Genomic DNA, 15,345 nt, shown 5'->3' with positions numbered 1-15,345 from the left:
GAACTGGTTTTTGATTGTCTTCCCCAAACAATTAGCTGTACCTTTTCTCAGTCAGGCCAATTTTCAGCATTTGAACCAAAGCGATTTTCCTCATTTGAATTAGAGGAGCTGTTTCTGTGAGCTGGTTGTAATCCAGCGCTGTGACTGTGACACAGTCGTGCAAAATGTACACAGCTCAGAAATGCTCTTTTAACAGCACCTTCTTGGGAGAATTGCGTAAACTATGCACAGCTGTAGTTAAAATGCATTTAACAGTCAAAATCTTAAATCAGGAAAAATATGAAAGTGTGGTCTGGTGTTGAAAAGTGGGGTTGTGCTTCGGATATGACTTACGTGTGTAACCTTATTTTTAGTAATAGCTCAGATTGATGAACTACATTTGACAGTCCTATTTAACCAGTACAATTTCATCCTAAATGTTGTGTTGTTATCAATGTCAACTCAGAGAGGCGACTCTCAGCAGCACACTGGACTCCTTCGACAAGCTCATTTAAGAAATCTGATAAAATATAGTGTAGGGCTGTGGAACTAAATCTTTGATATATTGTAAATATTCATTGTGTGTGACTCTGTTTCTCGTACGCTGGTTGTAGGGGTAAATTAGGATTCATTGATGCTTGAGTTTCACAATTTGTTTTCCAGGAATTTATTGGTTTTCGTTTAGAATTAGGAAAAATCAATCAGAGTGAAAATGAGTTTATTAAAATGGCAGTCACGAGGCAAACACTGTGGTGTCATCTTATTTTGTGTGTGCATATTCCAAAGGTGCTCTGGGACCCTTTTTCCATTTCTCTTTTTGTTGTGTGAAGCATTTTCATGTGCATTTGTTAAGAGCACCTCGCTTACTGTAATTGATTAAAAACGTACAATGGCACAAACTCACCTACATTAACGGTGCATTTTTGTAGCTCCAGATTTTCAATCTTACATTATCAAACTGCATATGGCTCACGAGTTGGGTCTGTATGGACGAGTCCTTAAAGTGTAGATAATACATAGACTTCTACAAAACCAGTGAGAAAGGGGTAAAATCTGTCCACTGATGAAGAGCACGTGGTGTGGCTGAAAGATCAGAGCAGCTAATACATATATTGAACGAACCTTACGGTGAGATTATCAAGAGCAAACTAGGACCCTAATGTCCGAATTGGTTAGTCTTTTTTTTTTTACTGTTAGGATGAAAATATGATCACGGTTAGTTTTACAGCTGATAGGAGCCGAGGTGTGCACACACCTGTAGTGAGGTGTTTGCATGTGTGTATCTGCCAGTGTGCACAGTAACATCGGAGGGTTGAGAGAGGCAATAAGACCCAGAGGAGGAGCAGAGTGAGAGAGAGAGAGTGTGTGTGTGTGTGTGTGTGAGAGAGAGAGAGAGAGAGAGAGAGAGAGAGAGAGAGAGTGTGTGTGTGAGAGAGAGAGAGAGAGAGAGAGAGAGAGAGAGAGGTGGGAGGAGAGAGTAGGAGGGACTCTGTTCACTCTCAGCTCTATGCGTTGCAGCTCGTGGAGTCAGTGTGTGCCTCAGCCTGCCAGCGCGAGTGTGTGCATCTGTGCAACGCTGCGTGTGTGAATGTGTGTGTGACTCCAGCGCTCTCTCTGCGTACGACAGGTGGAGATGACATGACTGCGCTCGAGAGGAAGAAAGGGAAGGACCTGTAAGGACTTCACAAACACACACACACACACACACACACACGTATGTGAATGCACTCACCTACATTCCCTCACACTCACCTTTAAATTCCTGCACTCCTCAGTTGAGGCAAAAGATAAGTTGTAGAGTGTGTGCGCAAATGCTCTTTTGCCAGCAGCTTATCACCCATATTGTTAACTGTTGTCCCCGCGTGTGGACAGAAGACAACACAGACGTACACGCTCGTCCTGACTGTTGTTTTTGATGCTTGCAGACGCGGTCAGCAAGTGTTTCTGCGTCCTGAGGACAGTTCAGCTCCAGCCCTGACTACCAGACAGTCCACCACGCTGTCCGAACAACTCCAGGTAGGATTTACTTCTCTTCTCTTCTCTTCTCTTCTCTTCTCTTCTCTTCTCTTCTCTTCTCTTCTCTTCTCTTCTCTTCTCTTCTCTTCTCTTCTCTTCTCTTCTCTTCTCTTCTCTTCTCTTCTCTGGATGCTATGGGCTTGATGTCTTCTACGCTGTTCTCTCTTCTTTCATTGTGACACTTTAATACATTCATGTCAATATACTCTACTTTCCTGGTTTTTCCTTCAGGCTCACAATCCCTTTCAAGGGAGGAACTTTCTTTTAAAGCCTGCCGTATTGTTCTGTCAGCCCCTTGTTCGCCTTCTTTCTTTCCCTTACACACACACACACACACACACACACACACACACACACACACACACACATGCGCGCATACTTGTGTCCTCCTCTTTGCCTCGTGTTATTCCCTCATCGTTTTTGTTTTTGGAAACGATGAACTTTTTTCAGGAGCAGGTAAGTTTCAACTGCAGTCGCTGAAGCTTTCTGTCTTTGTCTGTTGATTGAGTCGCTGAGATACTTATTACTTGCTTGGGGGTTCTCATTGTGTGCATGTGCGTGCGTACAGGCTCTGTGTGTGTGTGTGTGTGTGTGGGCTCAGATAAAAGACGGAAAGATAAAACACAAAAGAGCCATAAACATGAAAGGGAGGAAATTAAAGACAGTGACATGTTTGTTTGAAAGGTTGGTGAGTGCTTGTGCAGAACCATCTCTGTTTGCTCGTGTCACATGCTTGTTTGCGTGTGTGTGTGTGTGTGTGTGTGTTGTTTGCGCGTCTACGTTTTTCAGTTGAGTTGATGCAATTTATTCTTGTGATCCCCGGAGCAGCGAGGTTCATCTTGTTTTTCTCTTCTTTTTGCTGGATCTCACTCTGCACTCTCTCTCTCTCTCTCTCTCCGGCTCTTGTTGTGTTTGTATGATTTGTGACGCGTAAGCAGATATCTAAAATTTCAAATTGCTGCTTTCTTGTATCCTCACATGTGCCGTCATGCAGCATTAGTTTGAGCGCGCGAGATCAAGAGTGTATTTGTGACGCGCGTGAATCTGCACTTGTGTTTTATACTGCAGTGGGATTTAATGTTGTTGGCAGCCAAATAGAAAAATGTTTGATTGGCTGCCAGTGTCGATATGTTCTGCTCAGATCCAATTACCTAGACTGATACACACTCACAGAGACGCAAGCACTTGTTCGCACACACTGATGACACGCAACTCTCACACACAATGTAATGCCATTCATATATGAAAGAGATAAACAACCACATAGCCAACAGTCTGTATGAATAATAATGTACTTATTTATGTCAGTGTGTTGCAGGGCAAAAATGTGTTAAGACATGTACACATATATACACTGTTTATATACATATATACACGCACAAGTGTGTGCTTGTGTTTTATTTTGGTTAAATCTAAGTATATACATGTCAAACGTTTTCTGTGTTTAATTGCGCATTTGTTCAATCTATTCAAATTATATTTACAGGCCTGTGCGTATGTATGCGTGTCTCTGCATGTGTGTGTGTGTGTGTGTGTATATTTGTCATCTGAGTCAGCTCTCCGCTGCTGTCCAAAAACCTGACGCATTTCCGTCGTCAGGTTGCGTCGCTTAAAGTCTCGTCCAGCCGCATTCCTCTCTTACAGCCTACTTGTGTTTGTAAATGACTCTTTGCTTAAGCGTCACCAACACTGTATGGGCGGGTACATAAAGTCTATGAAAGGCCGCCGCCTGCACGATTGTTTGTTTAGGTTTCAAATGGGTGTGTAGAGGGATGCTTTTGCTTTTTTTTTTTTTGTATGAATATTCTGGACCAGGGAGATTTTACCGTTTTGTCTCTTGGGTTTCACAAAAAGGTTTTGATGATGCCGTGACTAAATAATTAATGGCTTTTATGGATTATGACAAAGTTGTCTATAAAAGAAAGTGTGTCAGTGAGTCCAATAATCCTTTGTTATGTCTTTGTGTACTCAGTCCATTGTTGTCCTTGTACAATTGTGTCATACCGTTCATTTGTTTCTACAGTATAGATGTATATAAGTACGTAGGTGCTGTATGTAAGTCATTCATTTGCGCAGTGTATGCGTGTGAGTCAATGAGGCAGTAAAGGCAGCAGGTTAATCTTTTGTCATTCTCCAACAGAACAGATGTGAGGATTACTTTGTCACAGAACCGGAGTAGCTTACAGAGCTTGTGCGTTTGCGAGCAAGAGACTTCTACAAAAATGTACCAAAGCACGGAAGTGTTTGGGTCAGTATGTATGTGCTTGATAAAATCAGCACGCCCGATCACCTTTGTGTCGGTGCAGGTTTTGGTTTTCTAACGGTGCACGTTCACATAGCTTGTGCTTCAGCCCTAAATCCTCACTGATGCACTGTAGTACGTGTCTCTAAATCTAGTGTGAGTCTCAACAAGTGTGTGTGCCTTTAAAAAAAAAAAGAAGCAACACTTAAGAACAGGTGTGTGTTTATTCGCCTGTCCTTCTTCCTCAGGCTCCTTGACAATTATCTGCATCTGTCATGCTCATCACGTTGTTATTTAGCTGCACAGATGTCTCTCCATTTTCTTCTCATTAAGCACAAATTAGTTAAAAGCAATAGAAATTCTGGGCAGACTATTGAGCTTAGCAAACACAAATGCAGATACGGACGTGGGTAAGTGTCCAGAAGTCCACACAGTAGTGCCCACTGACCTTAATGACATCAAAGTGTTTGTGTTGGATAGAGTAGGTTTATCCTGGTAAATGTTGGACGTTGCTCTGACCTCACTGCCGGAGGAAAAAGGAAAAAGTATTTACATATGGAAATAAAAACTAGAGGTACATTGTGGAGACTACACAACAGTACTACAGTACTGCTGTAGTGGCACAGAGAGTGCGTGTGCTTGTCCATGTGTGCAGTCCCAACAGTAGAACTGTTATTCTCATTTGATATCATGAAGTCAGATCAGTGTTTCGCCCGTTTATTACCCCTATGATATTTTATTACCTAGTTTTCTTGATTGTATAGAAGCTGTGCATGTTTACCTTTTATCCCTTTATGTAGTCTGCTATAACGTATGCGAGCAGGTAGGCGTCCTTGTCTTGCTCAGGGGTAAAACATCAGAACATGCAACTGACTGATGAGTGTAGCTACAGACGACTGAAAATTCAGTCAGAAAATTACTTTATATTTCTTACACATTTATTTTGAATCATTTTGAGCTCAGCGAATTTGAATTGAGCAATTAAGAATTAATGTAAATAGAATATTTCGGCTCAAGGCAAGATTTAAATTAAAGCCCCCAAAAGGCAATAAGAGGAAGTGATCAGTTCATCACAAACTGCGTCTGCAGCCACATAAACCAGTAAAGCTCCAGTATCTCACATTTTCATTTCCACAGAGATGTGAGGAATGATTTTGCCCGCCAAGTCTGGTGGGGTCTTTTCCACGTGGTGTAAAACCTTCAGTGTGTATTTCTTCTTGTCTACTTTGCTTTTATCCTTAATGTAAGTACCAGTGGATATGCAACAGTAAGCAGCAAATGCACAGAGCTTGATATTCAGCACATTTAGTCAAGCACACACAGCAGTGGAGCTCATTGTCAATGAACTGACTCTTAAGATAAAGATGACCTACAGTATAGTAGTATACTTACCAGCTCATGACTGCCTTACTTTCAGTAACGTGGTCGTATAAAGCTCAGTCATGTACTTAACATCCACCAAGTGAGCACTACTACTCTCGGTTTTATTGCACTGATCACCGGTGGCTTTAATTAAACTATTGGGACCAGGATCTATAATGTTCCACAATTCCCAGCACCACTCTTCGATTGCAAATATCGAGGGACTTGCTGATAACAGGTAAGGCGTGACGTGCATAAGTAGTGGCTGCAGCAGCGGAAAATATGCAGTGAGTTGACAGCTCGAATCCATCACTCAGCTGGCGATGACAGTAGGCAAGCTTGGTTAGTGTATCAGCTGATCCAGAGCACGATCCTTCTGTGTTGTGTGAATTCGCCTGCAGACTTTGTGTCATTTTCTCTATTTGATGGGGAACAGTACATTATAAATAACTGGTTTAAATGCGTGCCATTATTTCACATCGGTGCATTCAGCTGGGTTTGTTCACAATACAGTAAATGCACATAAGTGACCTTCATTTACTTGTTGTGTTCATGTACAATTCACATTTCTCTCTTAAGTTCAAGGGGTCACTCAATTGGTTCTCCATTTAATCATGTTCAGCAGGGATATTAATAAACCACCTACCTGTGCTATGCATGGTAAAAAAACAAACAAACCCCCCTTTGAGCAGCAGAAATGCTTACTAGTGCTGATTTCAAAGCTCAGACAAATGAGACAGAGGGGGTGAGTATCCAGCAGTGAACATGATGCATCGATAATTACCCACTGTATGAAGTCAGAAGCTGTCAGAGCTCTGTATGTGTAACTAAAGTTTGTTGACTTGGTGTTTTAACTAGTAGCTAATATCAGTTTTGTGCAGATGTCATATGCTATTGCTTTAACAATCCAGTTTGTGCTTCACAACGTTTGGTCTAACCCCACCAGCGTCTAACTGTAGCGCTGGTTAAGCTGTATTTAGTTGTAGCTTTGCATTCAAAATCCTCCTAATTAAACGGATTGTAACTGTTTTTGAATGTTTTCTTTCTTTACCAGAAATGTGCTCCAGAACTTTTCTGAATGTGAGGAGGTGCTGTCAGATGGCACAGTCAACAGTGCAGACATATGTGCTTCTGACAGTTTTTTTTTTTAGGGATGCTCACTTTCCTTCAGACCTTCGGTTATTTCTGCTTGATTATTAAGTTCTCACTTATTGTAATTTCATAGTGACGACTATCTGAAGTTCTGGGCAGGGTGTGACGGAGCATAGCACATCGTAGCAGAGTAGAGAGAGGGAGGGCTCTGTGGAGCAGAGGATATTAACATAGACTGTCACGCTGGTAATAGCTTAAGTTGCATATTGTATAATTTGTTAAAATTACAAACATCAAAGTCATTTTCCTGTCAGTAATACAACATTAAGACTAAGATTGTTTATACTGACTCATCATTATGCAGTAATTAGTCAAGGAGTTGTTGTTGTTGTTACTACTGTATAAGTTTATTTAGACCAGTAGATCCTGATGTAGAGATCAGGCCCTCACCAAACTGTCACAAGATGAGTGATAGAGCTCTGAAATGATTATTGGAGGATGAAAGAAGATTTGCATTTTTTTCTCCAACAATAGCCTTTTTGTATAACTGTGGAAACTTTTACTTCCTCAAACCTCAACATGTAATTTAAATGAAGCCATCTGACAAGTTTAGACTCACAGAAGGATGGAAATTACATTGAAAACTTAAAAAGAAGTTAATCACTAAAGTTATTAAAGTTTTAAACACTAATTTAATGATAAAAAAATAGGATTATGTCCTGCTGCTTCTATTAGTGTTGAATAGTGCTGGTTGTTTGCAACTTTTCTAATAATAAAGAACCCACTCCTAACTTCATGGCATATTGGGCAAAATATAGTTCTTTTGTTTACTGGAACCTTTCTCCTGCTGTGCCTCTATTTCTGCTCTTGCAGGTCTGACCGCGGCTCAATGTTGTTAATCCACACACAGGGGAGACGGTGTTTACATTACAGGGCCACAGCAGTGTGGTATTATGTGCTGGAGGGTTCAATGAGAAGAAATTTACACAAGTAGAGAGCAGTGGGCTTTGCCTCCCACAGCACTTTGAATCACATATCCTGATAAATGACCACCGACACAAGGGCACCTTCACTTCACAACAACACTCGGAGAGGGCTGTATGTATACCCGTTTGTGTGTGTGTGTGTGTGTGTGTGTGTGTGTGTCTGTGTCAAGGTTTGTGTTTTTTATTTGATAAATGGATTGTATTATTCAGTGCTGCTGAATTTTATCTCAAGTGGATCCCTGCAGGGTATTGAGCAAGCTCTTTCTCTTTCTCCCTGTGTTTGTTTGTGTGTGTGCACATACCTACACAGTCCACTTCCCAACGTGCACCTATCTGCAGGTAAATATACAGTACGGTTGTGTATTTGCTGGTGTTTAACCCCCCTACTGACTTGCTAGACTTCCAAAAGTACAAGTAGGCATTTGAGCTCTTCATTTATTGAGACAGCTAATAATCATTGACACAATTTAATTAAAACCAAGGCAAAAGATCGGAGGAGCTTATACACTGCAGGTACACACTGAGAGTTGCAGTGATGTTTGGTAATTGTATTTCAGCTAGAAGATACTTTTTGATTTATTAATAAAGTTTTGGTGCAGACTGAGACTCCACTGACTGAGGGTGAAGCAGATCAGGCAGAATCCTCTAGAAAGAGCCTGCACCTGCCCCAGCGAGCAGGTTTGAGCCCTGTGGTTGTAGGCGGAGTCAGGGTGACGGTGCGTGCCTGTGAGACGAGCGGGAAAGATTATGACGAAAAAGCATTGTTTGTAAATGAGAAGAGACTAGAATGAGGGGGGAGGCAGAAAAATGTTCCGATTTGATTAAGAATGGTTGCCGCTGCTTGTTACAGTGCTTGCCATGTGCCCAAGAGGCAGAGCAGGCTGTCCTGTAATCGCAGGGTTGCTGGTTTGATCCCAGGCTCCTCTATGGTCAACACAATGAATCATTCAACTTGAATGATAGCTTTCCTCCAGCAGTGTGCTTGTGTGAGACTTGTTTTATTATAATGGAAAACGTCCGTTCTCTTTTCTTTTCTCACCTTTTTCAGTGCAGCCCTTCATACTATTACTTCTGTCTTTGAGCTGGTTTCAAACCTGTGAATATGACCACATGTCTATTGTGTTTATCATCACATGAGCACGCCAGAGGTTGGATCAACAACTTTGCACAGCACCAGCCATGCAAACCTGTGATTAAGTTATTTTTTGAAAGTTATTTTGTCATGTTGATGAACCATATAGCTGTAATCAAAACCGCATCTCACTAGCTCAGATTTAATGCAATTACATGCCATGACTTGCCCCTTCTTATTCTTAAGAACTATTGTAACTAGGCCATGCAGAAATCTTTATGCAACTGCATATCATGCTATAACATCAGTACATTAGCAACATTTATAAAAGTGTAAATTGTTTTTCTACTTCAGTAAGGTGAAATCATTTATTCTTCTATTAGATGGCCCATTTTACAGTAAATGACTTGTGTCTCAAGCTAATTTATCCTTGGCCTTGCAAAGCTACAATAAGAAAAGTGACATCAACTCGTGGTTTTGTCAGGCTAGAAGGTGCATTCACTGCTTCAAGCTATGAAGAAAAAGGCAATGACTGAGTCATTACTCACCTCATGTAGGTGGAAAGACTACAGCGAAGTTCTGCAGTTATTTCTTAAATTAAACCTCCAGCCAACATTTCTCTTCTGCTTTTGTGGATTTGAAGGAGGCAGTAATTCAACAAAAATTCTAACTCTCTTATTGATGAAGATCATCTTTTCAACTTGAATTCAGGCTTCAATAAACTAACACTGTGTAAATTAATTTAATCAAAGATTTCTTAACTGTTACAATATCAGCATTAGCTGACCACGTACTTTGTATTTATGCTCTGGTTTATCTCGGTTTCTTTGCTAGTGTGTCGTCCTTGCCTTCCCTCAACCATTTCTCCCGTTCACCTACATCCTGATCACCAGCCTTTTTCCTCATGGTTTGTCTTGTTAGTTTCTTAGTCTTGTAGTATTGGCATTGCTTCTTGTTCGCTTTTTGTTCTGCAGTGGTTTTTAGTTTGTCTTGTTTAGATTATAGTTTTCTGCATTTATTAGTATTCATCCTCCTAGTGAGCATTTTGAGTTTTTATATTTACATTTATATTTACATTTATTTAGATTCTTTACTGCGTGTGCTTAAATAATAACTCTACCTATGTTTGTCTCCTCCTGTTTTGACAGTTGGGTACACGTGTTGGCTGGTTTGTCACATCTGAGAGCAAATGAAACGGGGACAACACTGAGCACATGACATGATCTTTGTTGAAAATGGACAGTCAAATAGTAATAATGGTAAAAAGTAAATGTAGCCCACAAGGTAACACACAGAGCGATAGTACACACTGTACATAAACACTCGCATCGCATAGTACCACCCCTGTGTGTCTCTCCCTACTTTCCCACTGCCTGTGCAACATAAAAACAACCTTTTTTTAGTCAACTTAAAAAGTTGGAACCTTTCTTTGCTGCTTTTTAAGCCAATGCATAAAATCTATCTAAAACTTAAGGTGGGTGGCCTGCCCACGCGCCTTTTACAAAGAGTAGATGGTTTTCTCTTCATCTGGCATCGCTGCAGTAGCTAACCGCCAGCAAGGCCAAGTTAGATAAGAATGTGAGTGCAGAGGCAGGAGAGAGAGGCAGTATGAGTAATAGACAGCAATAGATCTGAGGGGAGGATAGATAGATAGATAGATAGATAGATAGATAGATAGATAGATAGATAGATAGATAGATAGATAGATAGATAGATTCCCAAGTAACCCTGGTGAAAAAGGTGCACTTTCCTTTTCACTCTTTATTCCCCTCTTAATATCTCACTGTGTTTTGGGGTTTTGTTTGTGTGTTTTAGTTCTATTCTTTTTCTGTCCCATTCAATTTATGCTCCTTCCATTGTGGTAATGGAGCATTACTGAATGGAGACTTGAATAGAAGGGAGAATAAAAGGCGGAGAAGAAAGAAAGGACCGAGGAAGTAGGTGAAAGAACAGCAGGGGAAGAGGTGTCAGGATGTGATTTCCCCGGGGGATTGAACTAAAAGAGAGGGGCGTGTCCCTTTCTCTCTAACTCTTAGACTTGCTTTGTGTCCACCCGTGCAGGCTGTGTGGTTGAGTGGAGGGAACTGTATTCTTGCACTGCAATATTGACCATCATTTATCTCTGACATGCTCGAGTTTTCCCAGTGGACAGAAATTTCTCTAACCAGCAGAAGTGTACATGTGTCTGTGTGAGTGACTGAATGGGTGGTTGGGTGGGTACATGCATGTGTGTGGCATGCATGTGCATTTATGCTCATGTGTAGGTGTATTTTATCATGCTCTGGTCACCTTTTTAGATTTCGATAGGTTTATTGGCTTCCTTATTGATCTAATTTGTACCAATAATGGAGATCATTGTCAGTTTCCACACCCACACTCCTGCACAGTCAAACTTACACTTAAAATTTTCCATAGGAACAGAGGTCAGCATCCCTCAGGCTTATGTACCTTTTACTTTGAAAGCTCAACTCTATCAAGGGGAATGATAGAGACATGTGAGTGGCTTTTAGATATCCCTGTGGAGAAACTGACAGTGGGCTAAGAGTAGCAGAAATATGAGCTTCTATATGGACAATCAATGTAAAAAATGAGCTGTACTCTACATGCAAACACTGATGTCCAGATAGGTATAAACTGGGTGCAGCTTCTGGGCACTGTGTCCAGAAGTTTAGTTGTGTTCCTGTTAATTTCATTAACAATGCAACTTTTATTGCAAAGCACATCATTAATATTGATATGTTTGATGATGTTTATCTGTTTATAAATTCATGCAAGAAAACATTGTAAACTAGAATAAACAAATTAAACCAAATAATGAAATTGAGCCTTGAGCCTACTATATAAATAAACCAAAATACATAGATAAAAAATAAAAAGGAAGGCTCATGCATGGTTTTCATTATTGAAGTAAATAAACTGCAAAACTGACACTTAAAATGCCGATATTAAGGTAGAATGTAAAATCCACATTTGTGTAGCTTGTCAGTCACATACTGTAGTTACTCTGTCTTACAGGTTCTTGACATGGTCAGAATGATTTTCTTTAGACATTTGTGTGTTTGAACTCTGCATCACAATTTTTGTAGGCAATGGTTATTACTGGCAGCTGGACAGTTGATGTGGTTTTCGGTCATACTGTAAATGTAATAAATGTGGGAAACACTTTTAAACTGGTTTTCACTCCTCATTAGGGCTGATTATTTCAAATGAACTTCAATCTGTAGCCTAGAACTTGCCTATACTATACATATAGGACAATGAATACATCATTAATCCTTGATAATGCATCAGTCACTTTTTGTTCTTTTCAGAAAGAAAAATCACTGCATCACTATTATCTCTCTTTGCATTCTTTGCAGATGATACATGTCTTTTTCATGCACTCATCTTACTGAAGGATGAAGATTCATATGGTGGGTGGGGATGTTGGTCACAGTCACTGGGCCAAATGTCAGTGAAGAAAGAGAGACCTTTCATTGTATTACAGCTCAACACACACTGTCAGAGTCAGAGTTTGATGTGAGGTATAGCGACCTGCCACCCAGGGCACTGAGGCATAACAATCGGCATTTGAGCTGCATGGACGTATCTCTTAAGATGAGCTCATGCAACACCGGCATTATTATATAGTATTGAGTCAGTGCCTGAGGGTGTAGCCTCTGTCGTCTGCAGCATTTGTGCAGAGATTGTGCTGGTTATGATCATCACAATATTAGTAAAAACAGAGATTTGAATGGTTGAGAAATTTGTGAAATTGAGGCGCTGTTGAAGTTCTTTTTTGCTGCTTTGTCTCAGGCCTTCAAGCAACAGGTTCACATTACAAATAAATAACAGTTTCAGATTTTGATCAATAACATAGAAAATTCTATTCCATTCCATAGGACCAGTAACTGCACTTTGCAGACATGTAGCTCTAAGCCCCGGGATACCTGCAGAAATCCACAGAGAGAGAGAGATAGAGAGGGTCGTCACAACTATGGGAGAGAGAAGACAAACAGTTAAGGACATACAATGGTGGCCTTTGAATGGATAGACGAGAGTAGAGGAGATGACCTCAGTATTAGTGGAAGCTATTCCCCAGTAAACTAATCTATAGCAGCATAACTAAGAGATGGTTCAGAGGCATCTGAGCCAGCTCCAACTATAAGCCTTTTAAAAAAGAAAAGTTTTAAGGGTTTTAAGGCTGGTCTTAACAGCAGAATGGGTTCCTGTCTCCCAAACCTGAACTGGGAGCTGGTTCCACAGGAGAGGAACTTGATAGATAAAGGCTCCTGCCTCCCATTTTACATTTGGAAACTCTAGCAACCACAAGTAGATTTGCAGTCTGAGAACACTCATAAGCCGCACCCAGTTCTGCTTGGAAAATATGGAACTATGAGGTCTTTAAGATATGTGAGGAGAAGCGTTTTAAACTCTATTCTAGATTTTACAGGAAGTCAGTGGAGTTATTTAATTACTTTCTTCTGGTTTTATAGATAAATTTAGTATAGCAATGGGTTTATAATTAATTCATTTATTTGTTTCCTAATAATATACATTAAGGGTGACATATATAGAGTGACAAGAATCGGTCCAAGCACAGAACTGTGTGGAACTCCGTAAATATCTTTTGTGTGCATTGAAGACTCATCAGTAACATGCACATACTGGAATCTATCTGATACATAAGATATAAACCAGCCTAGTGCTGTTCCTTTAATCTCAATGATGTTCCAATCTGTGTAATAAAATGCTGTGATCTTGAATGCAGGACTAACGAAAATAGTTTATTATTTACTTAGAAACCTTGTCCATGAAGTTAACCTGCAGTGAAATAAAATTTTAATTACATCATCCATTGAGATGCTTAGGCTCGGCTGTGAAAACTGGGTTCACGGATTTGAGTTAAATTACTCTGTTAGGTACATTATGTGAGAAATACTTTTGTTTTGATTGTATCTGTCTTATTAAGGCATTTGGACACTGTGCCTGCAAATTGCTGTTACAGGAGTGTGACACTTCTCACATATTTTGTTATGGTTCATTTTTGAAAATCAATCTAAAATTGCATTCCTGCTAGCATCATAAAAAGCCTGGAATTAAATTTCTGGAACCCCAAACAGTATTTCTCAGCAAAAGAGATTTTTCTGAAAGTTTTTTAAACCACTGTATAGTGTGTGAAGCAATTTAGTTATAGTATAATTAAGGTGGTTAGACTAAAAATGAGCACTTTATTTTAAAAAGTACTTTAACTTTGAAGTAAATAAATTAAAACTACAAACACTGCTACCTGGGTGGGCTGTATTCTACTGAATGCAAATTAGTAGCCTTTGTCAGCTGTATACGGCTTCGCAATCAGCACTTTGATGCTTGAGTTTTAAAGCATCAGGAGACGGAAAATGGCCGAAATGGTAGGTGATTTAATCAGAACAACTGAAAATTTATGTCAAGTAGAGACGTCTGAGAGATCAAAATACTAAATACAAACTGCACTAACACAGAAACAGAGGAACAAGCAAAGATTATTTCCTCACTTCAAAAATATCACTTTTCAGAGTTAGTTATTTTGTCAAGCCGCTGTCAACCTGCACTCGGCCTTGACATCAACGCATTTGATCCTGATGGACGCTGAAGTTTTTCATGTCTCTTTCGTCTGCTCTCCCATGATGCAACTTGGCAGCTCGTCGACCAAAAAAAAACATGAACTAGTGGCATCTCCATATTAAACTGTCTCATTTGATTCTTTCCGTCACAGCTGTTCTTCTCTTCTGCTCACTGTCTTTCTGTCTCCATTTTATCCTACTGCTTTTTTCCCCCTGCCTCTTTATACTGTGCAGACGCACACACATTTTCTTGACAACTAGATTCTCTTGAATTTCTCATAATTGCAATCTGTCCTCTGAAGAGACTTGCCATGTCACGTTTCAGGGCTAGATTGCAATCCACGTCAAACAATGTAACTGCTGAACTCGTCGACAGGCATGCAGAACAGTGTGTTTGTATCTAATGTGTCATTCAGCACGACTTGAACACAGCGAAAAAGTCAGAGTGATGTTGACGCTCCGGTCCGTCTCTTCACTCTGTGTTGTTCCTCTCATGTCAGGCTACTGGTGAGACACACTTGGATCATCCGCCATGTAAGTATGATGTTTACAGGTTCAAAAATATGACTTACAGTATTCTTCTCAATTTATCAGCATTACCTGTAGGTACTTTTAAGATTAATGTTTATTAAAATGTAAATAAAACTGGAGCCAAACTGACAGACCCATTCAGTTGACAACGTAAAAATAATCACAGGCGTTGCTGTGGGGGAGCCTGAATGGCATAAAACCTAGCTAATGTGTTCCAGCCTTGGCTAATCCTGTTTGACCCTGTAGAGGAAAACAGAAGAAGGATTTCTTTTCTTTCCACTCATGCCATTTTACATCCACAATTTAATTTAACTAAATGGTTCATGAGGTCTGTGATTTCAAATGAAAAATAAATGACTGAATGAATTCGATCCAGTAAGAGGGCCAACCAGACAGTAAGAAAGGAACGTACTCACCATGTTATTTACCAACATAACCACATTAAGAAGAAATATTAAAAACTAACAACAAAAAATGAAAAAT

The 15,345-nt window shown here is 40.0% G+C and overlaps 1 protein-coding gene across 1 annotated transcript in view; it reads left to right on the top strand.

Moving 5' to 3' along the window:
* LOC113172803 (cGMP-dependent 3',5'-cyclic phosphodiesterase) overlaps positions 1–15,345 on the top strand; it is a 176,236-nt gene that overhangs the window by 55,208 nt on the left and 105,683 nt on the right. The window contains exon 2 of the mRNA XM_026375835.2: positions 1,905–1,995. Within this exon, the coding sequence (XP_026231620.1) occupies positions 1,905–1,995 (91 nt within the window). The remainder of the gene's footprint in view (positions 1–1,904; positions 1,996–15,345) is intronic.

This window comes from Anabas testudineus, chromosome 13 (assembly GCF_900324465.2).
Source record: "Anabas testudineus chromosome 13, fAnaTes1.2, whole genome shotgun sequence".
Lineage (NCBI taxonomy): Eukaryota > Metazoa > Chordata > Actinopteri > Anabantiformes > Anabantidae > Anabas > Anabas testudineus.
Note: the sequence above shows the minus strand (reverse complement) of the source record. Positions and strands in the feature narration are given on the sequence as shown.